We start from the raw sequence: 27,150 nt of genomic DNA, 5'->3' as shown, positions 1-27,150 counted from the left end.
CACACTTGTTTCCAACACAGTGTACCATATTTGCTGCACAAAAGCACGATCGTACGCTATATCACATAGACATTTACATGGGGAAATTAAACACTTGAATGGCTAGCTTGAACAGAAGGGATAAATGCACGTCATATCTGGTTTTTGCACGCGGAAACTACCGATTGTTTACTGAGATTGCCAAATAATTTTTTTATTTAAAAAAGCGGAGTTTTAAGTCTAATTAAACATTTTTATGGTGTGCATACATAACAAATGCGTTTTGTTTATGACTATAGTAATATCACACGTTTGTACAATATGGGTGGCCAGTGACCTTTAAACTCTTTGGTCACCTTTTGTTACAGTCATTCAAGAAATGATACAAGCTAGTATCAGGCAATCTTATAAAGCTTATTATCACTCCAACCAGAATGATTAAAATATGTTCCTGCATGAACTCTATTCCACATTTTAGGTTTTGTTACAAAACAACAATAAAATGTTCTGATTTCGTTCTCTAATGTTAACTAAAACAAACAAAATCAGCTTTTGTCGTGGAAGTTTAGTAAACACTTGTACCTGTTTATAATTACCGTAATGTAATACAGGTACTGCCAGGAGTTTTAATTAATTGCACTGTATAATATTTGCTGTAGTCATTTGAAGGCATATGGCTACAATACATAATGCAGTGATGAACCTTAAAGGGCAATTCAAAAGTGATTGGGAATAGTTTAGACATAAAACTGATTGTTCTAGTGGCAGTTGATTCAGTTATTTTACCATTGGTAACTGTAACAGTGTAATCTAGGCATTCCAATTAAGTAAACTTAATTAGCTTTAGATGCAATTATTTGAAGTCATATAATCCAAATGCATGTCGAAATGACCACAATGGCTACATAAACCTGAATTTTCTAGCATCGAAAAGAAATCAGAATCAAATCTTAAATATAAAATAAGTCGTTAACTGGCTTTAAAAAGTACAACAAAGCTAACATATTTAATTCAAATAATCCTAGAAAGGTCACTTACATTAAAATTTTGATAATTTGTTGAACTGTAACTATTTAGACAAAATACCGCATAACCTAATATTCCTTATGACATACTTATTATACGGAATTCAGTTTCCGTAGCAATATATTAAACAATGGCCTCTTGACAGGTTGAATGCTAATGATGGTTTGAAGATAAATTCAGGCATTTGATAAGCCGAAAAGTAGGTACTTGTGCATTGTCCTTGACATGCTTTTGCCTCATCTTTTATTCTTAGTATGCTTTGCACTATTTCAGATAGGATTCACAACAGGGGACATCAGAAGCTTTCCACGTACAGTTTTCCAAGAAATTGAGACAAAGCATTACAAACTCTCATTGAGACCCGTACGACATATGTCCTTGTAGATCTTGAACAGCGACAAACAACGTTACGTTCTTTTAGAAGCTGGAGCCATGAAACTTTCCGTACAAATAAGGGGAGATTGGGTCGCCATACCCTGTAAGGGCAATGAAAATATCTACTGGTTGGGGGAGGAAGCTTTGCGCCGCTACTCCAAAGCAAAGCATTTTGACAAAGGTCTGGATGCGAAGGTATTTGAAGTGAGGAAAGCCAAAGGAAGAGCTATACTAGACCCTGATGATTTGATTAAGGATCTTTTAGATGACAATGACTTTGTCTCTGTTGGTAAGACTCGATTCAAATCCAGTTGGCACGACAGTTGTATGCAAGAAAATTGGATTATATTAATTTTTTTAAAATTTAAAACCACTTTCTGGTTTTATGAATAGATTGCATTGTCTTAAATTCTGTGTTGGTTTTATGTTCGTTGTAAAATTCTTTTCTAGACGTAATTGATGCTTCTCGACTTCTCAATTATTCAGATAAGAAGAAGAAATGGAATTATTAATCTGATACCCCATCACTAAAAGAAAAAGAATTATGTTCAAATGTGCCACACTTTTCATAGAATATTTTTTCAAGTTTTCCAGTTTAGTCAAATACTGCTTAATTGTTACTCTTTCCTTTGTTATTCAAACAGTTAAAAGTGAACTCTAAATCATTCTCGCCTTACTATCCCTCAGGAGGGAAGTAGTGTTCGACGCACCTGAACTGCATTTTCCCTTTATGTTTGCATTATACAAGCTGTTATTAATCCGTCTTTCAGTGAATATGTATCTACATATAGACGGGTCCACGTTTTAATATTGCGGAGTTTTAATTTCGCAATAAATCACATTAAAAACATTTTTATGGGTGTTTTATTTTCTCAGACGACTAGTTGATCAAGAATGTGACAAAATAAGCTCCACCAAATGAGAAAAAAAAAACAACTGTACATTATACAGATTGTATAGTTTTTGTGCTCCTGATTCTATATTTCAGTTTTGGACAGCGATGAATCAAGTCCGTATACAGGCCCCGCAGAACCAGTCTACCTGGAGGAAAAAATGTATCCTTTTTAACGTAGCAACGTATTTGCAATTTTGAATCTTGATGTCACAGCTTAAGAAAATCATTAATTGTCAACTCTCATCAAAAGAAGACAATAAAAGCTTGCCTTTTCATCCGAAACCAAACGTAATTAGATTCATTGTCAGAATCATATATAAGGAATATTTTGATGAAGATTTTTATACGTCTTTCTGCATATATGTAAAATGATCAATAATGGATTGGAACTTCATCCAATAAGTTGCAGGAACTTTCTTCACCCAAAGTTTGTTTGTCATGTGTTGTGCATGCATGTTGATATATGGTAAATATGTTATCACTAAAGTAGCTGTTAGTGTTTTATTACACGCCAATCAGGGGAGAGTATTATATATGATGTTTCTAATCCACCCTAGTGTCTGTCGTCAATTTTGTTTCAACGCAATAACTAGAGTCGTCCATTATCTACAGTTACCATATTTTGTGATTGGTTTGTTAGGAAACAAACTGATCCATTTGGGTTCAAAAGTAAAGAAAATGGTTTTTGGCACAAGACCTAAAGTTCTCCATATCCAAAACTACCAAATGACGTGGATAGGATGCACTTGTAATATGGGAGAATCATATTCATTTATGGCTTAAGTGATCAAAGGTCAAGGTCACTATGAATAAAAGACTGTCAATGTTTACCCTTGAAATAACTCAAGTTCTCTACCATCGACAGTTACGAAATTTTGTTGATAGTTAGCCCCTGGGATAAGAAAGAAGCCTATTGGTTTTGGAGTCAAATATTCAAAGGTCAAATGTCAAGGTCAAGGTTACTATAGCTGAAATAATAAAAGCGTTTCTGCAAAATACCAACATACATCAGTCGAACTTTGTGGACAACTTATATTTGAGGTAAGAAAGGATCCTATTTATTTTGAGATCAAAAGATAAAACATTTAGGTCACTTTTGACTGAAAGAAGAAAATGGATTCCACACAATAGTATTCGTTCTACATCACATACCTGAAGAAAACATTCTAGATGGCTTGCCCATTGGGTAAGTAAGAAGCCTATACATTTTGGAGTAAAAATGTCAAACGTCAAGGTCATTACGACTGAAATAATTTTTAACAAATTCTTCTGCAGAAATATTTTTACACAGAAATCAGAACTATTACAGACATAATGGATGTTCAATTGCTCCGTACATGGCAGTCCTGTCTTGACTATATCTTGCCTTTGTTTGTACACAAAATGTATTTCTGATATAAAGACATTACATTATATGAAGTCAACTCAGACTGGAAGGGAAAAAATTCACACCTATATTCAAACAAATGTTGCGTTTACTTAGAATTTAATTGTCAACAGCAATACTTTAGTCATAGACGGTTTGGCTAGTTGATGTGCCACTTTTAGAGTTGAAAGGACTCAGCGCTGGTCTTTTCAGTTTATGTTTCCCAAAATGAAACATAAAGATTCAATAAGAAATTAGAGATTTTCTGATATCACTCTATTAATTTCATTCCGGCTAATTCTGCACTGAAAGTTGAGACGATCTGCATTGTATCATTGACTAAATTGATACTTTTGAAAACGTTTATTTCAAAAATATATTAATAGCCATAACTAAAAACATAAATATTCAGAAATTCAAAACGGATTTTATTTTCATGTGCCATTTGAATATGCAGTTGATATTTATGGTTGAAATACAGAGGCACCCAAAATAAATTATATTTGATGCATAAATGATTGATCGACTGAATAAAAGTGGCAAGATTTAATGAACTGTTTGACATTCAATTGTTTCGAATTTAAGATTGAAAATAGGAAATGAATCAGATACCAGCATACCATGGTACAAAACATGGACGTGAAATTTAAAGTGCCTAACCCCTGATGACTTTCAGAATATCTTCTTTAGGACAGACAACTTTCATTCATTTTCCTTAATATGTCAGACCCATAGACAGCATGAGGATACCAACTGAGGTAAAGCTAATGCATGGATCTATTTCAGTATAGTATAAGCATTTTGAAGATCAATAAAAAAAACATGTGCATAAAAAATAATGCATGTAACATGATGATGACTTTTCACGCACTGCCTGCTTTTCAATTCCAACAATATTCCAAAATATGTATTAAAGAAATAAATACGCATATTAATGGTAAAATAATTCATAATAGTTCAGAATTATCAGTAATTGTTAAACGCTGAAATAAACCTCGACTCTATATGCTTTACGTGATCATAACCTTGCAAATTGGATGCAATAATCTTGTTGTTAAAATTCTTAATTTTTCACCATGCTGAAAGCATTCCTCGTCTACATCTTAACAGTTCCACACTAATGTTTAGTCCATTTCCCTTTTGATGTTTTGTTTTCCATTTTTATAGATCATATATGTTGATGGCAACTCTTTGAACACTAATGACTTGGTCAGACTCGGCAAGGGAATGTACAAGATCGCGGTAAGAGCGTCATATTTATTGACATGCGTTGTAACAGAAAAAGTTTCTCAAACTACATTCTGAAAATCTTCAAATGTAAGGTGTCCTCTGGCATCTCAAACGTCAGAATTATCAGCTATGAAGTTTATGAGACAACACAAACTTTGTTGCAATTCACAGTATTATTATCAGAAATGCTAATCATATTGTGACACGAGGAGTGCTAATGCTATTGTGACATGATGAGTGCTAATGCTATTGCGACATGACCAGTGCTAATGCTATTGTGACGTGACGAGTGCTAATGCTATTGTGACAGGGTGAATGCTAATGCTATTGCTACATGACGAGGCAACATGGTTTCACGGTGATTTGCATTTTCGACTATGTCCATAAAGAATCCACACTGATACAAATTTTATTTTATCGCAGACATTTAAAACTCTATTGGAACAAACTTAATATTTTCTGATTCTATAATATAAGAATAAACTCCAGGATTACCGTTTTTTTGTCAGTCGGGACTGGGCTATTAATACTGGCCCATTTATGGCTGAAAAACGCTTTAAAGTGACGTATCGATAACTGTCAATCATACATCGGTCATCTGTGCCTACCTCTGACCAATATGATTAATCCAGCTAAATGTGGCTCTCATACTAGTTAGTGTTCATGCGATTAGCTTTGTACTTCTGATTTAAGTCGGTGATGATGTCTGGACATGTTTGCTATATAATCTCTAAAAATTAATCTTGCAGTTCCTTTGTTTCTTTAACAGTTATCACGAATATTTCTCCAATAACTTAGCAGTATTGTTAAAGCTTCCATGTAAATGTTCACAACAAAATTGTTTAATGTTAAAAAAGTTGATATGCTAATGAGCAAGCGATACGTCATTAGCCATACTGCCACTCCATCCACGACAGCTGAAAACTAACAAATCACATGCCAGCAATAATTGACAAAATTAACTGCACATTCCTTAGTCATTTAAACAACTGACCGTGCTACAGTTGAATTATACAGTAACTTGAAACATCATTATCTTATACATTAAGAACTGAAAATTATGAAAGGTATAGGCGAGATTCAAAGTCATGAGTAATATCATATTTTAAAACTTCATTAAAACTTCATTAATTAATATTAATAGTGTGTATTATGCGGTAGAGTCAATTACATTTAAAGTAGAAAGAATTTAAATGTAACTTAAGTTATATCAATTTTTTTTAAAAAAACAGTCGTTTCAGCGTTTATTTATTTATGTACAGCAAATCAGGAGAGTCCATGGATGACATGCAACAACAGGATATATTATATATATTTAAGTTAATAAAAATTGCATGCATCTATCTTTATCAAGCGTTTAATTTTCATGTTTCAGCTGACGACTGAAGCAGTACAGATGGTCCTGAAAGCTAGACATTTGGTGGATGATATAGTCGAAAACAATAAAAGTATAGAACTTCGTTCATTAGCTTAGGCAACAACTAACTTATTTTTAATCGAGAATGAGTATTTACATTATTTTACCATTTCTTTGTAAGTCACTGAGACATTAGCTGGTTTTTAAAATTAAAATCATCGTCCCAGATCAACTAGAGCACATGTGTGCCAAACCAATAATTAACAGTGCTCACCAAGAATTTCCAACCAACAATAGTATAAAGTTAACTCAACATGAGAGCTCACCTAAACATTTTCCTATATATTTAAGGCACAGTTTTCTATAAATAATTTTTTTACATAACATGACATATTCCGGATAAAAGCTAACTCCCGAGAAATGACAATATTGTAAAGAGTAAGATAAAAAATAGATGTACATGTTTGTTACAAGAGAATAGCTATCTGAACTGAAAGCTATATATCCCCGTTAAAAAACATCATATTCAATATTGATCACCGTTGTTATCATCAGTTTTCTATCATAATCGAAATATTCAGTTGTCATGGATCGTGATGTTATACCGGAACGTTATACGCTTCTGGACGCGTCCTGTCCCCTTCATCACAAAGCTGTATAAGTTAAAAAGCATAAAAGCCATATATGATATATTCCTAAATCTTTAAATCATTGCAGTTTTAATATTTATTTATCAGATGTCTATGGCATTACTACCGGATTTGGAAAGTTTGCCCACACTCTCATCAGCAAGGATAAATTGGTGTAAGTTTTGAGTCACATATTCTTCAGAATAAAAGCATGAAGGTTCTAAGAATGTCAAGGAAATTTATATATTTTATCTTGTTATCTGAGGTTTTTGAACTTTTTACGTTAAAGATCTTTTATGTGTTTCATACAGTACTACTATCAACAACAGAGGGATTTTAGCTGTGTAAATTCTCTAAGTGTTCCTGCTGTAGGGTAAATTTCTGTACCTGGGTTTGCAAACTTGTACAATCTCATTTGCTCACTTACTATGGCGGTAAAGTATGTATAAACAAACAATATATTTTATTAACTGTAAAGGGGGTATGAGACAATTAAATGTATCTTCGTTTTTCAATATATTTAAAAAGTGCAAGTTATTGAAAAATATATATATCTTAAAAATTTAAATTATAATGAAGGATTTTACAATATGGTTCACTTTTATGAGCATAGGAGATTTCGAGAATTTTTTTCTTCAGAATCATAGTTAAATATTTAATATGTTTAAGAAGGTATGGACGACAGCTGATTACAATTCACATTCATATTTCAGAGAGCTGCAGGAAAATCTAGTTCGATCTCATGCTGCAGGTAAAATTGATATTTACCTAGGAACAATTGTTGACACTAATTTAATAGATTAATAGGAGACAGTCATATAGTTAAAAAGAAAATGAAAACAAACTATAAATAAATGCTCAAAATGAAGCTTTGTTGAGTTTGGGATATTTATTCTCCAAGCACCCTAACTCCTCCCATAAAATTAGAAGGGATACCACTGCTACATTAAGAAAACCTTAGTTTTAACGCCCACGCCAAGGCAGAGCGTACTATTTTATGATGCCCGTCCATCCATCTGTTTGTTATGAAATTCGTTTTGGCACAAGCTGTCCACCATCAGAAGTTATGGACTTTGATGAGGATTTGTACATGGGTTAGGGAAGGATCCTGTCGATTTGAGAGTAAAAGAATGAAAGGTCTTTTCTGGTGACTGAAAGAAAATCGTTTCTGTACAATACTTCTAGCTAGCAACCATCTACAGTTGCCAACCTGCGTAGATTGCTTGCACTGGGGGGCAAGATTCCTGTTGATTATTGGAATGAAAACGTCATAGGTCAAGGTTACTGTGGACGAGGAATAAAAATGGCTTCAGAACAATAACATTTGTTTTATATAACATATCTGAATAAACTTTGCGGATGACTTGCACTTGATGTAAGGATGAAGCCTTATTGATTTGGGGGTCAAACGATAAAACATCAAAGTCACTATGACTTAAAAAAGAAAAATGGTTCCCGCACAATAATATCAGTTAAACATGATGCATCTGGATCAAATTAAGTGGATGGCTTAGGTTTACGGTAAGGAAGGAGCCTGCTGAGTTTGAGCCGAGGTCATAGTCATTGTGACGGAAGGAATAAAATGGTTTCTGCACGAAAATTTCACATAGTTTCATAAAGGACTGTTAAAGACGGGACAGACATATAATGCACCGTTCATGTTATTCTTGGTTTTTTTCATGACATGTTTGGCTTGTAATTCTTTAGCCTATTTAAAAAAATAATGAGTTTTTAAATAAACTTAGGTATTTAGACTGGTTTAGCTTCTGCTGTATTATCGAAAGCTTGTTTCGTGTCTTAAAAGAATAAACTGTTTGCTTCTTTTTCTAACAGCACGTAATATTTGTAGGTGTGGGTCCACCTTTATCTCCGGAAAGGACCCGTATGTTGATGGCTGCGAGAATTAACATCTTGGCAAAGGGCTATAGTGGAATATCGCTAACCACTCTCAAGAAGTTCATTGATGCGTTTAATGGTATTAAAATGAACGTTTTTTTTTAAAAGTGATAAGAAAATAATTAAGTGAAGATACTTGTTTAGCAGCTGTTTTGAATATACATTCAAAACTTATTTTCAAAAATGTGTATCATTAAAAATATTTTGTCATGTATCGCGCATACATAAAACTAAGTCAATAAAGACTATGTTATCTATGTAAAGCACTTTTATTTCTAGTTTTACATCTTACATCAAAGCACTTCAGTAAAACTTTATTCACACGTATTGAAATGAATGCCACGTTTCAAACAAACATGAGGTCCACTCATCAGTTTTTCAGTTTGCAAAACATGATTTTATATATATATATATATATATATATATATATATATATATATATATATATATATATATATATATATATATATATATATATTCTTTATTTATAATCAACATTAAGAAAATGACAAAGATAGGAGTGGCTGGGTTCTCGATGGAAAACAGATGTGTTCTCATTTTTATTTAATGTCATTTTGTTTTCACTCCACGTTATGTAGCCTCCTGCCTACCTTGGATCCCAGAGAAGGGCACTGTAGGGGCTAGTGGGGATCTGGCCCCACTAGCTCATCTTGCACTTGGAATGATGGGAGAAGGGAAAATGTGGAGTCCGAAGAGTGGGTGGGCCACTGCAAAATATGTATGTTTGGTGGTAGTTTTACTTTATGAGAACAATTGAGGTCACAAATCAATTTACAAGGGGACATCATAGTGGAATTCATCTGTCAATTATCTATATTTGCTTTTACTTAATGAATTGTAGATCTACAAGATTAGCATCATGATATCGAGCAAAATCGTTCTTCACCATCGATATCGATGCCAAAATCTCAGTGGAAACACTGTGTTGTGGCCTTCGTCGTTGAGGAGAATTATAATCCGAGCAAACTGATTAATATTGGCGAGAGTCAATAATAACAATCAACTAGTGCCCTACCTCACTCGAGCGTCACCTATCAGAAAGTCAAAGGAAGATAATTTTTGAAATCCAAATACAGCATTGGTAATGGTAGCATTGTGTAAAACACAAGCTACAGTAATGGCAATTTCAGTTACTGATATTAGTAGCATATATGTTTGTTGTCAATGTTTAGAAACATTTTTTAAGAAACGTTGAATCCAATTTTAATGTTAAGTCTCTTGTCAAAAGACAATTATTCATAAAGTCATTAATAAAACGTTACTGAGATAAAAAAAAAAGTACAGGTCATAAATATATTTGAATTAATTCTCTAAATTATTTTTTAATTACATTTCAAGGTCCTTGAGTTTAACAATCTAGAACCCATCAAGCTCGGGCCAAAGGAGGTAAGACTTGTGTAAAATTAGTTCCTATTAGTAATTTGTAGGAAATCTTCAGCAGAAACTAATAGATTGTGCAGCATTTATAAAATTGCATTTTTCAAGCAGAACTACAAAAAAGAAACAGCTAAAGGCTCACATTGAAGTTGATTTATATTTTTTTTTCAATTTGAGTTGCATAATAAATCATGTCGATGGTCAGTTAATTTTGAAAAGAAATAAATATATCCATTTCAAAGTTGATAGCACAGGATGGATGAATTCTGGACAAAGAAGTGAACCTAATTATGATTTCTTTAATTCTAAAGGGCTTAGCATTGGTCAATGGAACACAGTTAATTACTTCCTTGGGTGCAGAATGTAAGTACTATCACTATTTAATACAAAATTATCTATTTAACACTAACTTACCCCCAAACATATACACACATTCGCTCACACGCAAAATTTGGTATAAATGATGTATTTAATGCTAGCATACCCCACCACCACTCATACACACACACACACACGCACACAATAAAGACATGCATTGGATTGTATACAAATTATTGAATTCTTGTATGCGTTTTGATTTGTTAAGATATGATCCCTGCAAAAATGGGGATAATAGGGAAATATGGGATATAGAAAGTAGTCAATAACTATTCCATCAGTACTTGTGGAGACTGATAAAATATTCAGCGATAAAAACTGAATGAATACGTATGAGTTATAAGAACGGAATAAGTTCTTATGAGTGCTTTTAAATGAGTTCTTATGAGTAATTTTAGATTATTTCTTATATTTATCTCTATAGGAGTTTTAATGAGTACTTTTAGATTAATTATTATGAGTACTTTTAGATTAATTATTATAAGTACTGTTAGATTAATTATTTTGAGTACTTTTAGATTAATTATTATGAGTACTTTTAAATAATTTCATAGGAGTACTTTTAACTAAGTTTCTTATGAGTACGTTTATAATTTCACTGTGAAACATCTATCATCAAGTTGAAAACACGGTTACACATTTCTTAATGGCAGTGGTTTGTAGATTTAAATCCAACTGGGGGGGGGGGGGGTGTGCGTGGGAAGGTGACTGCAATCTTACTATTGCTGCAAATTGTTATTGCTTTTTATTTTTTTTATTTATTTTTTTATTTTTTGATGTTATCAGTGTCTAAATTGTAGTTTCAGCTCTAGTTGTTACAGTTTTACATTGTGTAAGCGTGACTTGCATATTTGCCAATTTATCTTGATTTCTGTTGTTCTTTTCTTCGTAATATGTCTGTTGATAATATATACTATATACCAATGATTTCCGAAAAACAAAGTATCTGAAAGCATTTATTTCACCAAACAGGTATTGAAAGAGCAGAATCTATATGTAGACAAGCAGATGTTATTGCCGCTCTCACTCTTGATGTCTTGAAGGGGACTACTCGTGCCTTTGATAGCAGTGAGTGTTCATGATTGCCTACTCTTTCAGTATATATATATATATATATATATATATATATATATATATATATATATATATATATATATATATATATATATATATATATATAGAGAGAGAGAGAGAGAGAGAGAGAGAGAGAGAGAGAGAGAGACAGACAGACAGACAGACAGACAGACAGACAGAGAGGCTGTGTGTATGTGTGTCTGCATAGTTTGAAATTTTGCTAATATACATGACATGAAAAATGATACTGTCCAAAGTTAATTACAAGTAACCATGAATTGGTCAAATATCACATAAGCGCATATTATCAAATATGTCAATATATTTAATTTATGTTGCAGCATCAATACCAATCTGAAAATATTCTTGTATAAAATCGGACAATGCATTTATTAAGAAGTTTCAAAAGTATGAAATCCTGAAGTTAAACATTAGCTGAAATTGTTATTCGTAGATATTCATAGATTGCGACCTCACAAGGGCCAGATACTGGTGGCTTCAAGATTACGATCGCTTCTGCACTCTGAGATGCATCCTTCCGAAATTGCAGGTTAGTCTTTATGTTGAATTTAAAGAGCATGAATTGGAAGCATTGTTTTTTGTTCACTATATTTCAGCCTCAGATAACGTATTTAATTTCAACAGCAAATTGGGCAAACATTTATCCGTCGGATATATTTCCGATCACATTAACGGTAGGAAATGAACTGTACTACCTCTTCTACGATGTCTAGTTTGTCCTAAATTAAAATTGTGCTAATTCGACACCCAATATGACTGCCAAAATCTTGTCCTGAACGGATGTTTCTGTCAGCATGGACTTTTTGCGAAGAGACTTCTTATGACGTCTAGTTGGTCAGAAATGAAAATGACACCCCTTGGTTATCCTATACGGCCATCACGACGGCCATTTTGAAAATCTTGTTATTGCTACTACTCCTAAACTGTTGATCATATCAACATTGGGTTTTCACGAGCACTGCTTGTGAAGTTTAATTTGTCCTAAATGCAAATGATGCTGATCTGAATTTCATATGGCTGTCATGGTGGCCATCTTGAAAACCGCTTCCCTACTCCTCCCTTACGTGGGTTTTCACAAGAAAAAGACTTCTCATGATGTCTTGTCGGTACTAAATTAAATCGTGTTGATACAACATTCAGTATGACTGCCAAAATCTTCTTAAAGCTTCTTTTAAGAGTGTTCAGCTCCGATAATTTTAGCCTTATGCTGGAACTTTGCTGCAGCTAATATCTTACAAAACATGTTTTTGAGAGCCCTAGCTTCGTCATGCATGGTGAGCAGGTTCTATACTCTCCAGTTCGGTTCAGTCGATCCAGTGGTCATATTGACACATCCGGGTTTTATAGCTATGTCTCTCTGATACGTCAAGAGAGGAAGAGATGCAAAACCCAATGTTCTTTATCTATTTGAAATCCACATAGAAACTTCAAGGGCTCCGAGATCGCGGTTAATTGCAATCAAATACAGCTATAACATCTCAAGCATCTTGACTGACATCATTACTACACTCGATGAACTCTGGGGCCACAATAGCAAAAATAATGCATTAAATTTTCAGCTCATGAGATCCTAGCTATATTCGCCAAGCCTCGTGTCTGGTGTTTGAATGCAATTTTTAAAATCTGAGACATTATTGAAGCTGTTGACTGGAATGCACAGTCAATCTTCTTGACCTTTTATCTTCAATATTACAAGAGATGAAAAATGAATATAGAAGGTCCAGTGGCTGTGATCATAGGACTACCAGTCCCGATTATTATCAGCACAGTTTTTGATGGGCATGGGTTTAGCACTTTCGTATGATCCATCTGGATATTTTTGTTGGTAAGAAACATCATTCGTTTTTATTAATCTGTGTAACGATGGAATGTGTTACGTGACCATAAGTTATGTAGCCTTCATGTTAATGAAGTGGTACATCCATCATGTACGGACTACATTTGTATTCTCCTAATGTTAATGTGATCGGAGAAAGTTTTTGACGGCGAACGTAGTTTTTGTTTTAGTAAATAACATTTCTGTGAGAATATTTATCTTATCACATTTCTCTTATACCTCTCAGCAACGCAAGCATCTTCATTTGTGTTTTCCAATCTTTAAACCTGTAAACGTCTGTGATTCTGGTAGCCACCTAGCGGCGAAAAGGGGTCATAGGTTGAAGACTTGTTCCATTGTCTACATGTTATATGGACGGGAAAGATCAAATATATAACTTTCCAATAATGCTGGATTCGACTGATTGCTAATTTTTTTTTTCTAACGCTGATGTGATTCAGTAAGTATTGCCAGAGAAATAAAATTTGATAAAAAGTTTACCGTCCACTGTTATCATGCCAGTCTTTTCACAGATGAGATAGAAGTTCCTTTACTTTGTATATGATGAATGACAGTAAATAGGAAGAGTGATACTCAATGCGTTGCTTGTTGTAATTAACTCTGAATATTCTGAGCATGCGATATGCATTGTATCCAACTTTTAGATACTCTTGCACAGCAATATTTGTATCTGCCAGCAAACAATATGGCGTAGAAGTAATAGTCATCATTAAACCAACACCAAGCATGAACTGATTTATTTGCATGCTACTAAACTGTCTTCACGCCATGTAAAAAGAATTATAGTGTGTGCAGATAGATAAGAGCAATTACAAATGTGTTTAAGTACGACGAGAGTTTTAAAAGGATAGGATACAAATGCAAAATGACAAAGAAAATAAGCATTGAGTTATTTGGAAAAATAATGTAAACTGGACACTAGGCTATGCCACTCTAAGAAATATTACGTAAAATGTACACTCCATTAAGTGTCACATGTGGATGAAGCTCGTTCATATTTTTCTATCAGAATACGTTTTGATATATTTTAACCTGCTAGACCAGTTTAAGAGGGGGGTTTAAATTCAGAATTTGAACAAGTAAGCTCTTGAATGAAAAAGTTCAAATGTATCGGGCTTGCTCTCCGTAGATCCGTAGATACAACTATTCGAAGATAAGTAGATACCAACCTTAGTCTTTGTTTCTCATACACTTGGTAAACCAGCAACAACACATCTGTCAATAAATCAGCAACAAGTGATGTAATATATATATATATATATATATATATATATATATATATATATATATATATATATATATATATATATATATATATATAGAGAGAGAGAGAGAGAGAGAGAGAGAGAGAGAGAGAGAAATGTGTTTTAATGAGACACTTTTATCCCCATTACATTGACACTGTTAGATTGAATATAGTACTGCAGTTGCTTAATCCCAACAACGAAATTCGAATTTTTTAAAAACAAGATATATTGTATTCGCTATCGGGTCATAAGGATGAAAAAGCAACGGCATGAAGCAATTGTAAGTACGTGCAAATTGTAAATTATGGTTTGGTATATTCAGGCCTGACATTTACTTGATATAAATTTCCGGTCTGCTACGTCTTCAAAGAAGACATACTGTTCACGATGGAATCTTAAAGTAAATCTGACTAACGCCTTTATGCACATTACTACAAAGCGGTGTACTAGTTGTATCCATGTCATAAAAATTTAAGTACGACTGTTCAGAATTTTGTTCAGTTCTGACAGCGGAACAAAGATGGCGATTATCCGTCATTTATGTCCCCATACCATTTGAAAATATTTCCTGGAGTAAAATATATATGTAAATACTTTAATGGAATTTTTATTATGACTGTATGAGGCCAAGTTCATGCGATTTTATCTAAAAGAAACGTGCTCTGTAATTTTGATGGTCTGTCCAACACTGTGGACCCACCTGAATTATTTTACTTCATATTGATCTCTTTTGTACTTTTCACAAAACGTATCTAACTTATAGTGTTATTTGCTTTTAATGGTACAGAAATAATATGTCTTGTATTGTTGGTTGCTTTTACTGGCACAGGGATAATACGTTTTATATTGGTGGTTGCTTTTACTGGCACAGGGATAATACGTCTTGTATTGGTGGTTGCTTATAATGTCACAGGGATAATCTGTCTTGTATTGCTGGTTGCTTCTGATGGCAACGTTTAACACCATATTGGTTAGATCATGCCGAGAATATGGCAGCTTAAAACTTTTTCTATGGACGTATAAAAAGGCGACCTGGACTGGTCTGGTATGTTTCTGAACCCATGACGATCGGATTACAAGTCAGACAGTCTTACTTCATATCATTAGTATTCAAGACATGCCGTATACTACGCATGGACCAAAAGGATAATTGTAGTTATGGTCTCAGTTGACAGACTCGTACATGCAATTCCTGAGAAAAGAAAGTAATATTTTAACCAGTCTGGAATACGACAACGCTTCATTAGTGTAAAAGCATCCACCATACATTGACAAATGTTATATTTGTTTTACTTATTCATTTAGAGAGCCACAGATTTTGTGGTCGAGTCCAAGATGCTTACACATTGAGATGCTCGCCACAGGTAAGTTTATATACCACCGGCATTTGTCGGAGTAAATAATGTTTTGGTATTGTCTCTCCGTATGTCCACCTGTAACCTTGTTTTTTTTTTCTCCTTGCAATGACTTTAGTTTAACACAATCTATGTGTACCAAACTTTGTGAATGCTATTCGCATGAGGTAAGGAAGAAGCCAAAGTTACACTCTGTGATTTCAAGAATGAAACACTGTTAGTTCTACACAGTTACATTTGTTCTACATCAAAAATCTGAAATGAAATCTTGCGGATAACTTGAACATCAAGTAAGAAAATAGCCTATTGATTTAGAGGTCAAAAGATCCAAGATCAGGTTTCCTATAACTGGAATAAGAAAATTGATTTATACACAATCAATTTAGCTGTATACCACATACATAAACTAAAACTTTGTGAGTCGCTTAAGCTTGAAACATCGATTATGGAGTTTAACTATTTAAGGTCAAGGTAACTGCACACGAAAACCTCAGAATATTTTTGCACAAAAATGCAGTTTTTGACCATATACCTTTATCAAAGTTTGTGAATAGCCTCCTCTTTGGGCAAGAAAGAAACATTTTAAGATGGAGGTCAAAAGACCAAAGGTAAAGGTCACTGTAAATTGAAGATAGGACGTCGTTTTCGCAAACTAACTTTAGGTCTAGACAGTACATATTGACGATAATAAGATAATCGTGAGCTTGCATTTGGTTAAGAAAGAGACATTGATTTTGAATTAAAAAGGTCAAATCTCACAGTTATTGCGAGTTCAATAATAATGGGTTTTGTACAATAAATTTTTGTTAGACTTTCCTTGACCAAACGTTTTGGATAGCTTGCACTCAGGTCAAAAAAGAAACCTTTAATGTGCGAGTATAAAGCTTAAAGGTGAAGGTCAAGGAAAGTATATAAGAAATTATTGATTTTTGCAATGTGAGTTTAGTTTTAAACCTTATACTCTGACCAAATGACAAGGTCAAGGCCACTGAGTCCTATTAGTCAATAATTTCCAAAGTCAGCCGTACCCTACTTTTTAGAGGACTGTTACAGACGGAGCGGATATGGTACTCATGTTTACCTTTTTTAATGAAACTTAGTGTAATTATTATATATATTTAATTTGTTATATTTACTAATTTCTCTTATTGATTGTATCTTATGTACATTTGTATTTTGTCCTTAACGTTGTCCAAAACCATGCTCATGGTGTACATAACCAGTAACATTTATTTTGTAAATAACAGAATACATAGTTAAAAATATTTTCTTGATGATTGTGGATTTCATGTACAGGTCACTATTAATGGTTATCATGTTTATACTCTTGATTCTGACTTTAGAAACTTCTAGAATAGAAGTTTCCAATAATTTGACAGAGCATTTTCAGAAAATGGTAAGTGCAACCTTAGTCAAGTGGAGAGGTATATAATCTTGTTTACCTAAGAATTACTTGCTCTTGCCTTAAAACCTGAAGCAGGATTGTTCTTATTCTTGTGTTCAGTTTTTTTTATTTGGGTCGATTTATTTTATTCAAATTATTATTCACTGGAATTACAAAGTGCTCAGTAATATTCTTGGACTAGAGCATTCATTTGTAATTATAGTGAATTCAGACAAGGACATTTTGGAATATATTATTGTGAAACATCAAAGTCTGCTAGCACATCGCCATACTACAGGCCATTGGTATATTAGTACATTCGAGACTACAGGCATCTCAACACATTCAGTATAGGAATTTATTTGGAATACTGCTGGAATGCAATTGGAACTTCACATATTTATACTTGTGACATAATTTTTGGACTGTCTGGGATTTAATTCACAATAATAGAAATTCTTTTTCAAATTTCACTTTGTATTCAAGAAAAATAAATTATTTGTTGAAATTCACAAATTTCATAAAACTTTTTGGTTGTCAACCTTTTCCTTGACTTCGTTTAAGACCATATAGTCGTAACATAATAAAAAAAGAATACTTTTAAGCATCTTTTGACATTAAAAAAAACCAATTGAATGATGTCATAAAATGCTTTTATGAGTCATCTATGAATACTATATTTTAGTGCAATCTTAAATTTTATTGACCGCTCCGGTTGCCTAGTGGTTAGATCGTCCGCCTCAGATGCATGAGGTCGCGGGTTCGAACGAAGTCTTACAAAAAATGGCACTAACAGCTGCCTTGCTAGGTGCTCAGCATTAAGAGGTTATTGTTAGGACTGGTTGGCCAAGTGTCAGGATAATGTGACTAGGTGGGACATGATGCTACAGGTCTGCAGCATGATGTCCCAGTGCTAGACATCACAAAGACTGCCACATTGCAGACATCATAGCGATATGACCGAAAAACTGTTTAAGCTACGTTAAAAATCCAAATCACACACATACACTTAAATCTATAATAACATGTCCTAGAAAATATATTTTGTTGTTTTTATTATTTAAAGAAAAAAGATTCTCGAATAAACTGTGTAGCTCTCGCGATTAAGTTTCTTAGTTTTTTCATCGTTATAATCATTTTATAGAGTTAGTACCTAGATGTGATCCAATATTACAAACATTTGTGACCACTTAACTTAATCACTTTGTAAATTATGTCGTGGTTGTATATTTTGTATTTATTCAGAAGTGACCCTCAGAACTATATTTCAAGTTACAGATGCTGAAATTTTGATATTTTGTATTTTGTATTCTAACAAAAGTATAATATTTGCTGAATTAAAAACAGAACTTAAGAAGTCGTTTCCACTTAAGCAAGGGGAAAATAAAGGAAATATCAGTATAAAATTATCAAGTATAGTGATTCCTTCAGGACGTCTGTTTTTCTTATGGCAACAGGTACACGGTATAGTAAACGATACAGTGGACTTCGTCAGAGGTGTTTTAACCACAGAAATCAACAGTGCTACGGACAATCCGGTATCCTTTATAACACCATTCCTGGGCAGTTTACATTTTAAACCTACATCTTTTTGATGTCGATGGTACGGTTACAGCAGCACGAGAAACTTTCTCTCTTTCACTACGATGTTTGCTTTGGTTCTTTAAAGTGGAGGAAACCGAGAACCCTGCAGATTCCACTGATCTTGAAGGAGTGATCAAATGTGTTTGTAAAATTGAAATTGAAGACTTGACCGCAAAGATGACGAGTAGACGATTTAGGGTTGTGCTATACAGACTTTATTTCAGTGAACAATTCTCAATGACAAATAAAATAATAAATCTTTACAGATTCTTAAACTAAATTTATTGGAATTATGAACGAAACTATTGAGTTGCTTCTTGTGTGATAAACAATACATGTTGAACACAGTAAATTGAAATTGTTAGTTACATTTTATCAATATTGGAATACAGTGAACCAGGGACACCATTTCAACTGTTTTCCGGGGGGGGGGGGGCGGGGAGGGGCAAAACTTAATTCGGCGGGGGTGGGGGGTGGGGCAGGGGGCAAACAAAATTTGACGGGCTTGTTAATTTTCGTATATAGGCAACAGCAATTTTACATTTTACAGCACAGCAACTGACGTCCCTGCAGTGAACTCTTCTTTAGTTTGAGTTCAGATGGTGTTTGTGGATTCTCATGAAATAATATTAGAATGCAAGAAATTCTTCCTTAGTCTGTATTCAGATGGTATTTGCGGATTTGGGAGAGATAATATCAGGAGGAAACTTCCATGGAGAATATCCGGCAAAGGTACGTGACAGATAATCTTCTACCACCTACCCAGCAATGCGTCAGTTGGTAACTGCACCATGGTTGCAAATTGTCTTTCTCAGAACTGCTGAGCAATATAATTTCATCACATTGTAATTAAGAATAAAGATGAAAAACATTTGTCCACTTAATTGTTAAAATCTTGTAAATCTCGACCCAGTTGAAAAATTTCATATATGGATAGTTGGTGCATTTTTTGTCGAACATATTCCATATTTGAACTTCGTTTTAAATATGTGTGATAACACATTGTTACGTAATAATAACACTGTAACGTAGCGATTACATTCATGTAAGCCGTCAATTATAGTTATGTAATGATCACATTCATAAACAAATGTTCATTAAACAAAACGTTTTTTTAAACATAAAAAAACTATTTGAATAATAATACATGTCACATACCGAAAATATCCGACTTTCTTCAAAATTATCTGATGAAGACGCGTAATATTCTCTATCTTCAAAGGTCCTGGATTACCTTGCAATCGCTGTCCATGAGCTGTCAAACATCAGTGAGCGGAGAATAGAACGACTAGTTAATCCAGGTTTAAAATTATTATATTATTTTTATAGTTGGAAAATTCAATTTTTATTTAAAATACTTTGAAGCTTTAAGAGAGTCCCATGCAGATATTGGTTGACAAAACATAATAATGTAATTTCTTCAGATTGCCAATTTTAAAAACAGTGTTTAGATGAAAGGGAATACTGTTGTGATTCACATCAGCAACAATTGACTTAAATAAAGACACTGTCTTTAGATCAAAGAAAATGCCACTCTTTTCACTGAGAATGATATATCAAATGACTTTTTCTTGTTGCTTAGTATCTTGACAAATTTAATGAATACTCCAGATACCGATTAAAAGTATAACGATAGTGTGGATGACACCTATGAAAGGTTTTTTTTTCCCTCAGCATTATATAATCTCTGGGTCAGTTAAATTTTTGGTATCCTCTTCTTCCTCTGACATGTTGTGTGAAGATCATGTTATCTGACATACAATTCTAACAGAATATGGCTCCCAATAGTTAGTTGTGGCTAATAAGCATATAATATGTACCCCGATAGTTAGTTGTGTGTAAAAAAAGCAGCAGGCAATATGGGCTCCAATAATCAGTCGTGTAAATGGCATGTAAAATTGTACTTTATTACATAGTTGGTACTCTTTACATACAGCGTGTGCAGTTTAACACTTTTGATATGTCAACATGTTGACATATCACTTTAGAAGGCTCTCTGCATTATTACGAACGTCTGAGAGAGTGATAGGTGTAAAGTGAAGTTGTTTGCATTTGCAACATGCATAGTGGAGAGAATGTTGGCACACCTCTATGTTACTTTCATGTACTGTGGTGGAAATTTGCTTCCATATTGTACTTGTGGAAATTGTACAAGATCTAAGCACACAGCTAACCAAAATGACTGCCCCCATGTGCTCAAAAAGTTAACCGGAAGTACTCTAAAATGCACTATCGTTAAAGTTATTAACGTAGGGAAATCGAATTTTGACAGATTAGACCATACCTGCTTCTGAAAGTCCAAATAATGAATTACCAAATATATGAAATGTAAAAATGTTATAAAATGTACGAACAGTTATCTTTTTTGGACCATTTACCTCTTATGTTCAAGAAGTGAAAATAGCCAAGCAGAGCTAGCGGTTTTTTTTTAAAAGTACACAGCTGAAGTAAAGCCAAGATGTTTACTATGTAACCCACATTACACCCATTGATCATAAACCACAATAAAGGGAATTAAAATTTCTTTTAACAAGTCATAAGATATACAAGGTCTTTTTAAATAGTCATTATAACCATTAAGGAAAAGCAGGGAAATTCTTTTCCTTTAAAAATCTAACCATATTCATAATACGAAATTGTAGAGCGCCACCTTACGTAAGTCTGATTGTGCCAAATAAGCGTACACAATTAATGAGCAGAATTCTCTTGACTGTCTTCATTAACTTGTTTTGTTTTTACTCTTACTATCAACATTTTGGCGGCTATTTTTAGCATCTATTGCCTTAGGGGCATTACAAAAAGGTTAAATCTGTTGGAATATTGCCAATTTCCTCGACATGGACTCGTACAATGAAAAAGTCGGTATTGGTAAATGGATAGAGTGCTGTGAAAGAAGGACGCATGTAACATGGACCCCATCCTATGACAAGCGTGGTTTAAATGTTAACTTAGAAGTAAAAAATCTCACCTCCGTTTATCAAAGAATGTGGACATATATTGGTCTCCGAACTGACAGAATGTTATCCAAACACTACAGTTTTTAAGTGGTAAAATAGCTCCAAGCAGGTAATGTTTTTTATGATGTTATGCAACTCTGACTCTAAATAAATGTATTTGTGTCTGCTGTTCCAAGTCAAATAATGCAATATATCGGATCACAAATACATTACAGTGAATCTGGAATTTCCTCATCCAGTAATCATCCCTTAACGTGAATATTCAACAACTGTCATGCTTAGTAGTGGAATTTACGTTTTGGTAGAAACATTGTAAACATTCTCATCGAAATCAATTTATATATATCGACTAATCAACCCCGAGTCGACTCTGTGACATCGCATGAATTTCCATTTGAGATCCACCGTTTAAAATTGACGCTGTCTATGTCGAATGTTCTATTCATTTTGAAGGACAGTTGCTCTTTGAATTATAATTTGAAAACCATATCAACTTGTGCATGTTACTGTTATAAAACTGCCCATTCAACTAGCATCTGGGACTTTTTTTACGCCTAATAACTGAAATGTGCAGTAGCTGAGTCAGTATGAAGGGAAAACTGTGTGGTAGACATAATCTTAAATGGATAATGATTTAATTTAAATTTATGAAACTCGTCGCTCTGGTGTAGCGATATGGGAACGGTGTTCCCTTACTTTTTTGTTCTTGTCATTCCCCTTCCCCTGCATCTGAGTAACATGCGTTCCCTCACTTGTCTATTTAGCACTGCACAACTGAATAAATACAATATCAAGCTGTGAACCATTTGAGATCTTCTATTTATAAATGAATCAACAGTTAGTTGTCTTTAATAAGTTTGTACATGGCACAGTGCTAATAAACCAGTGTTTAGTTATATTTGATAAGCATGCTATACTTATCGCTGCTCGAATAAACTAATTGTTTTGTTTAATAAGTACGTTATACAGCACCGTGCGAATCAAATAATGATTAATTATGTTTAATAAGTACGTAATACAGCACCGTGCAGATAAACCAATGCACTGATAAATATTGTGATTTTTTTCACATTCGGCGTATTTGTTGTGATTCAATTTAAATTTATAGCACTATACGGATACTCTTATATGTTTTAATTTTATTTCTCCAGCCTTAAGCGAGCTGCCTGCATTCTTGACACCAGATGGCGGTCTGAACTCTGGATTTATGATTGCACATTGCACAGCAGCTGCATTAGGTATATATATATATATATATATATATATATATATATATATATATATATATATATATATATATATATATATATATATATACGCATGCCTGCGTGGATAAGTATTGACCAAAGAACACAGATTCAATTTACGATGTATGATAAACTATTGGCTCATCGACGATGATTGCATTTGTTGACCAGTTTTGCTTGAGTCCTGGTATAATTGAATTAAATTCGTGCTCAGACAATCTTAATGTCCCACTAATACTTTTACAATTTTCTATAATGAATTCAGTTAAAGGAAATCTTATTCAAGCATACGGGAAATCATCCGTGTCATTTCACCGAAGCACTGAAAGTTAATATTCCGGAAGACAAAATGGAACGAAGTTTTGCCAGATTATCAGGTCACATTATTTTTCAAAATCATGGTAAAGCTTAACTTAGACAGTCTACATTACAATTATTGAATTTATTTACCCTTAAAAGTCATCATTCGCGTAGATATTTCATTAAAAAATATTCTCTTTATATCAAGTATCGGAAAACAAGGTTCTGTGTCATCCTTCCTCCGTTGACTCCATGAGCACCAGTGCTGGAACCGAGGATCACGTGTCCATGGGAGGGTTTTCAGCCAGGAAGTGTCTGAGAGTTGTGGAACACGTGGAACAAGGTACAAAACAAACGAGTCCTCATTTAAATCTGTGTTTATACAAAATGATTTATGAAGTTAGTATGTTTGAGATATGACACACAAAGTCACTTTTTCATTACAAGTGAAAGACTTTTTTTAAAAAACTTGTGTTTTTGGTGGAGTTTGACTAAGTTTACTATCTGAAACTTGCGTTAGCTGCACATCCTTTCCACTTTGACGATGCTTATATTTTCAACTGCAATAAGGTATTATGCTTTAAAAAAATTCATTTCTATCTTTTCTCAGTGTTGGCGATAGAATTGCTGGCAGCTTGTCAAGCAATTGAGTTTTTGAGACCCCTGAAGACCACGGCACCCTTAGAGGCTGTCTACACAGTAGTCCGTAAAGTTGTTGCGTACGTACTTTTACAGGGAGCCTAGACTTAACAGTAAAGTGTTTTCAACAAATTATTTAAGTCCTTGCCTACGTACAGAATCATGAAATCACTATTAGTTGTGGTACCAATTTTCGTGTATTTCGTGGTTCTGTCAAATCACAAAGTTTACGACCTAGCAAGCACTGTTCCGCATTCAAGGAAAACATACATATTTAGACACATCTAAGAAAACTTAAGTACCCATAAAGTCGTAAATGGACCGTCTCGGAAATTGCCAAGGCATCATCGAAAAAGTAAATGAGAATACAAAATAATGCCATTTTTATTTGTATCGTCTATGACGGGTAAGTGAAGTCAGCGATTTATACAGTTCAATCTATTGATTGGTTGTTTCTTTTTATAAAATATTAAATGACTAAAATACCTGATAAATGCTATCAGCAATCCATCCCCCAAAACCCAAAAGAAAAATAATGTAGAATTTTAAATCAAATTAATATCACGAAGGACTGAGTATAAGCATTGAGAGTGAGAATCCTCACCAACATTTTGTAAAATGGGTTAAGTACCTTGCGATTAGAGAGGGGTTGGGGTTGGTTCCTCACTAACAGATTAAATGATATGCAACTAGATCTATCTGTGTCGTATTATCAGCATTCAATTCTACAGAGCTAAAAAGACATTATCTACATTTTGGATTGAAATGACAAAAAAAGAATGAAAGCTTAAGTTCAGCTTTGGTTGATTGGAAATTTTATACAGAAAATATTTGTCCTTGCCCAGAAGAATTATTATTTAGGCCCGCAAGTTATGATATACGCAACAGATAATAATTTCATGATTAGAGAATAAAATCTGATTTTCTTTTATAGACCATGGAATAAAGATAGATTCATGGCTCCAGATATAGAGGCCGCCACAAAGTTGCTTCAACAGGAAGAGGTATGATAGATACATTCACATTCTCAGCCTTTTTGCTAAGATAAAAGTGTAGTATGACACGTAAAAGCAGTAATTCAGTTTAAGTATATATGGATATATATTGCATTACTTAGCTATATTGAAATAAGTGGCAGTTAAAATGCGAGACTATATTGTGGCTCTGAACATTCTGTATATTTTGTAATTCGTTATTACAAAACATTTCCTAATATTGGAATATATTTTATCCAAATAATTTAGAGCTTGTGTAAATTGTATGCAAATTTTAGAGTTTCATGAACAATTTCTTTAAATTTAAATGCTTCTGAGAATTTTAGAGTTTCATGAACAATTTCTTTAAATTGATATGCTTCTGAGAAAACCTTTGTTTTCTTTGGGGTGGGGTGGGGTTTGTATGTTGCGAGTAACATTTTATTCGATATATATTTGAATGTTTTTTTAATGGCTTTACTACTAAATGAAGCATGGCAAACATTCTTCCTGACCACCGAATTTTACGTTTTGGCAGATTTTATTCTTGTTTTGGGGTGGGGGATTGTTTTTTTTTATTAAGCATTAACATATGTTTATGTAATGTTTGGCCAGGTCTTTTGTAAAATAAAATGTAGTATCGTCTGTGGGATCTATTAAATCCATTTATACCATTAACAAAACATCCGGTATTTTGCTTTAAGGTTTAAATTAACACAAGTAGAAAAATGTCTCTGTGATTACCTCTGAGATGTTTATTTGGAACAAAAATGGCTTTTTTGCAAAATGGTATATTCTGTCTAATAATCTGAAGATACATCATGCAAATGTCAAGGTCAAATGGAACTAATCCAGTGATGTCATATATTGATAACTGTACATCTTACATCATCAATTTGCCTCTCAGTCATAAGTATTGAAAGTAAAAATAATTTTAGTATAATTCTCAGAACAACATATACGAACGTACCATTTTGTTTTTCAGGTTTGGAAAGTTGTTAAGCCATACATTGACAAATACCATTCCAAGCAGATCATAGAAACACCTGTGATGTCCCCTACAGCCATTCAGAAATCAGGAATAGATGCAGTCAGTGAACCTCCGATCAAAAGAAAACGGATTCACAAGAAACTGTAATAAATTTTGCTATTTAAATGTAAAATTTGAAATCATTCTTTATCATAAGTAAACAATTTCCTGCAAACAGGTCAAAATGTTATGGTCATAGACAGACTGTACTGGTATTATTATTCTTTTTGTATGGTTATTGTTCTGTTGTGACTGGCACATGTAGAACTGAGCTTTATGGGCCCCCAGATATTTGCTAATTAAATTCGTACTTATTTGTGGAGCATTTATGGCAAATCATGGAACAATTATGTAATGTATATAATAAGAACGGATTTTTAAAATAAAAACAATATTCTAAATTAGGTTTCCAATAGTTTGTATCACATATTCTTGATTTCTTGGTTGATGTTCATTATACATAATCCGTTGATAGATATATGCTGGTAATGGTTTATGCTTAAGTGTGAAATAAAGAGAAATAAAACATTTTTGTTGTAAAAACAATAATCACGAATAAAGCATTTTGGACTACGGGTCGTTCAGGTGTTATTCCTAGTATTCATACAAATAATGCGATATGTTCTTGTATTATTGGGTGTCTATTACCACATTTTTGATAGATGCATTGGATTGTAGATAACTGGGTATTCATGGGTTGAAATGGCTTTGTTCATATTGCGAATCATTTGTCTAAATTACCGAGGGAGGGAAAGGAGCGGAAAAAATAAGTCTGGATCAAGTCAAGCGTTGGTATCACAAATACCTGTTAGCATTTATTTAAAAACATTATTACAAAAGTTTGATTCCGGAGACGGGATTAGGTCATAGATGACTATGAGTTTGCATAGACTGTTGTGTATCTTAAGGGTTTAAGATCTGCTTAGACTGTCATGCATCACAGAGGGCCTAAGCCTGCAGAGATTGCCATAC

The 27,150-nt window shown here is 33.6% G+C and overlaps 1 protein-coding gene across 2 annotated transcripts in view; it reads left to right on the top strand.

The window, feature by feature from the left end:
• The window catches only part of LOC149803911 (histidine ammonia-lyase-like), a 55,597-nt gene extending 28,846 nt beyond the window's left edge, over nt 1-26,751 (top strand). For both annotated transcript variants that reach the window (XM_089953727.1, XM_089953726.1), the window contains exons 2-23: nt 1,279-1,669; nt 2,369-2,435; nt 4,369-4,399; nt 4,809-4,883; nt 6,247-6,319; nt 6,966-7,032; nt 7,571-7,608; nt 8,707-8,832; nt 9,353-9,492; nt 10,113-10,160; nt 10,463-10,514; nt 11,502-11,597; nt 12,058-12,153; nt 16,014-16,072; nt 18,905-18,985; nt 19,698-19,763; nt 20,254-20,332; nt 23,140-23,226; nt 23,744-23,878; nt 24,146-24,254; nt 25,109-25,178; nt 26,134-26,751. In XM_089953727.1, coding sequence (XP_089809853.1) covers nt 1,438-1,669; nt 2,369-2,435; nt 4,369-4,399; nt 4,809-4,883; nt 6,247-6,319; nt 6,966-7,032; nt 7,571-7,608; nt 8,707-8,832; nt 9,353-9,492; nt 10,113-10,160; nt 10,463-10,514; nt 11,502-11,597; nt 12,058-12,153; nt 16,014-16,072; nt 18,905-18,985; nt 19,698-19,763; nt 20,254-20,332; nt 23,140-23,226; nt 23,744-23,878; nt 24,146-24,254; nt 25,109-25,178; nt 26,134-26,286 — 1,980 coding nt within the window. In that variant the 5' untranslated portion in view covers nt 1,279-1,437 and the 3' untranslated portion in view covers nt 26,287-26,751. The remainder of the gene's footprint in view (nt 1-1,278; nt 1,670-2,368; nt 2,436-4,368; nt 4,400-4,808; nt 4,884-6,246; nt 6,320-6,965; nt 7,033-7,570; nt 7,609-8,706; nt 8,833-9,352; nt 9,493-10,112; nt 10,161-10,462; nt 10,515-11,501; nt 11,598-12,057; nt 12,154-16,013; nt 16,073-18,904; nt 18,986-19,697; nt 19,764-20,253; nt 20,333-23,139; nt 23,227-23,743; nt 23,879-24,145; nt 24,255-25,108; nt 25,179-26,133) is intronic.
• Nucleotides 26,752-27,150: the final 399 nt, after the last annotated feature.

This window comes from Sinohyriopsis cumingii, chromosome 3, assembly GCF_028554795.1.
Source record: "Sinohyriopsis cumingii isolate HCF-2022 chromosome 3, ASM2855479v2, whole genome shotgun sequence".
NCBI classification, from domain to species: domain Eukaryota; kingdom Metazoa; phylum Mollusca; class Bivalvia; order Unionida; family Unionidae; genus Sinohyriopsis; species Sinohyriopsis cumingii.
The sequence above is the reverse complement of the archived record's forward strand: the minus strand, read 5'-3'. Positions and strand labels throughout refer to the sequence as shown.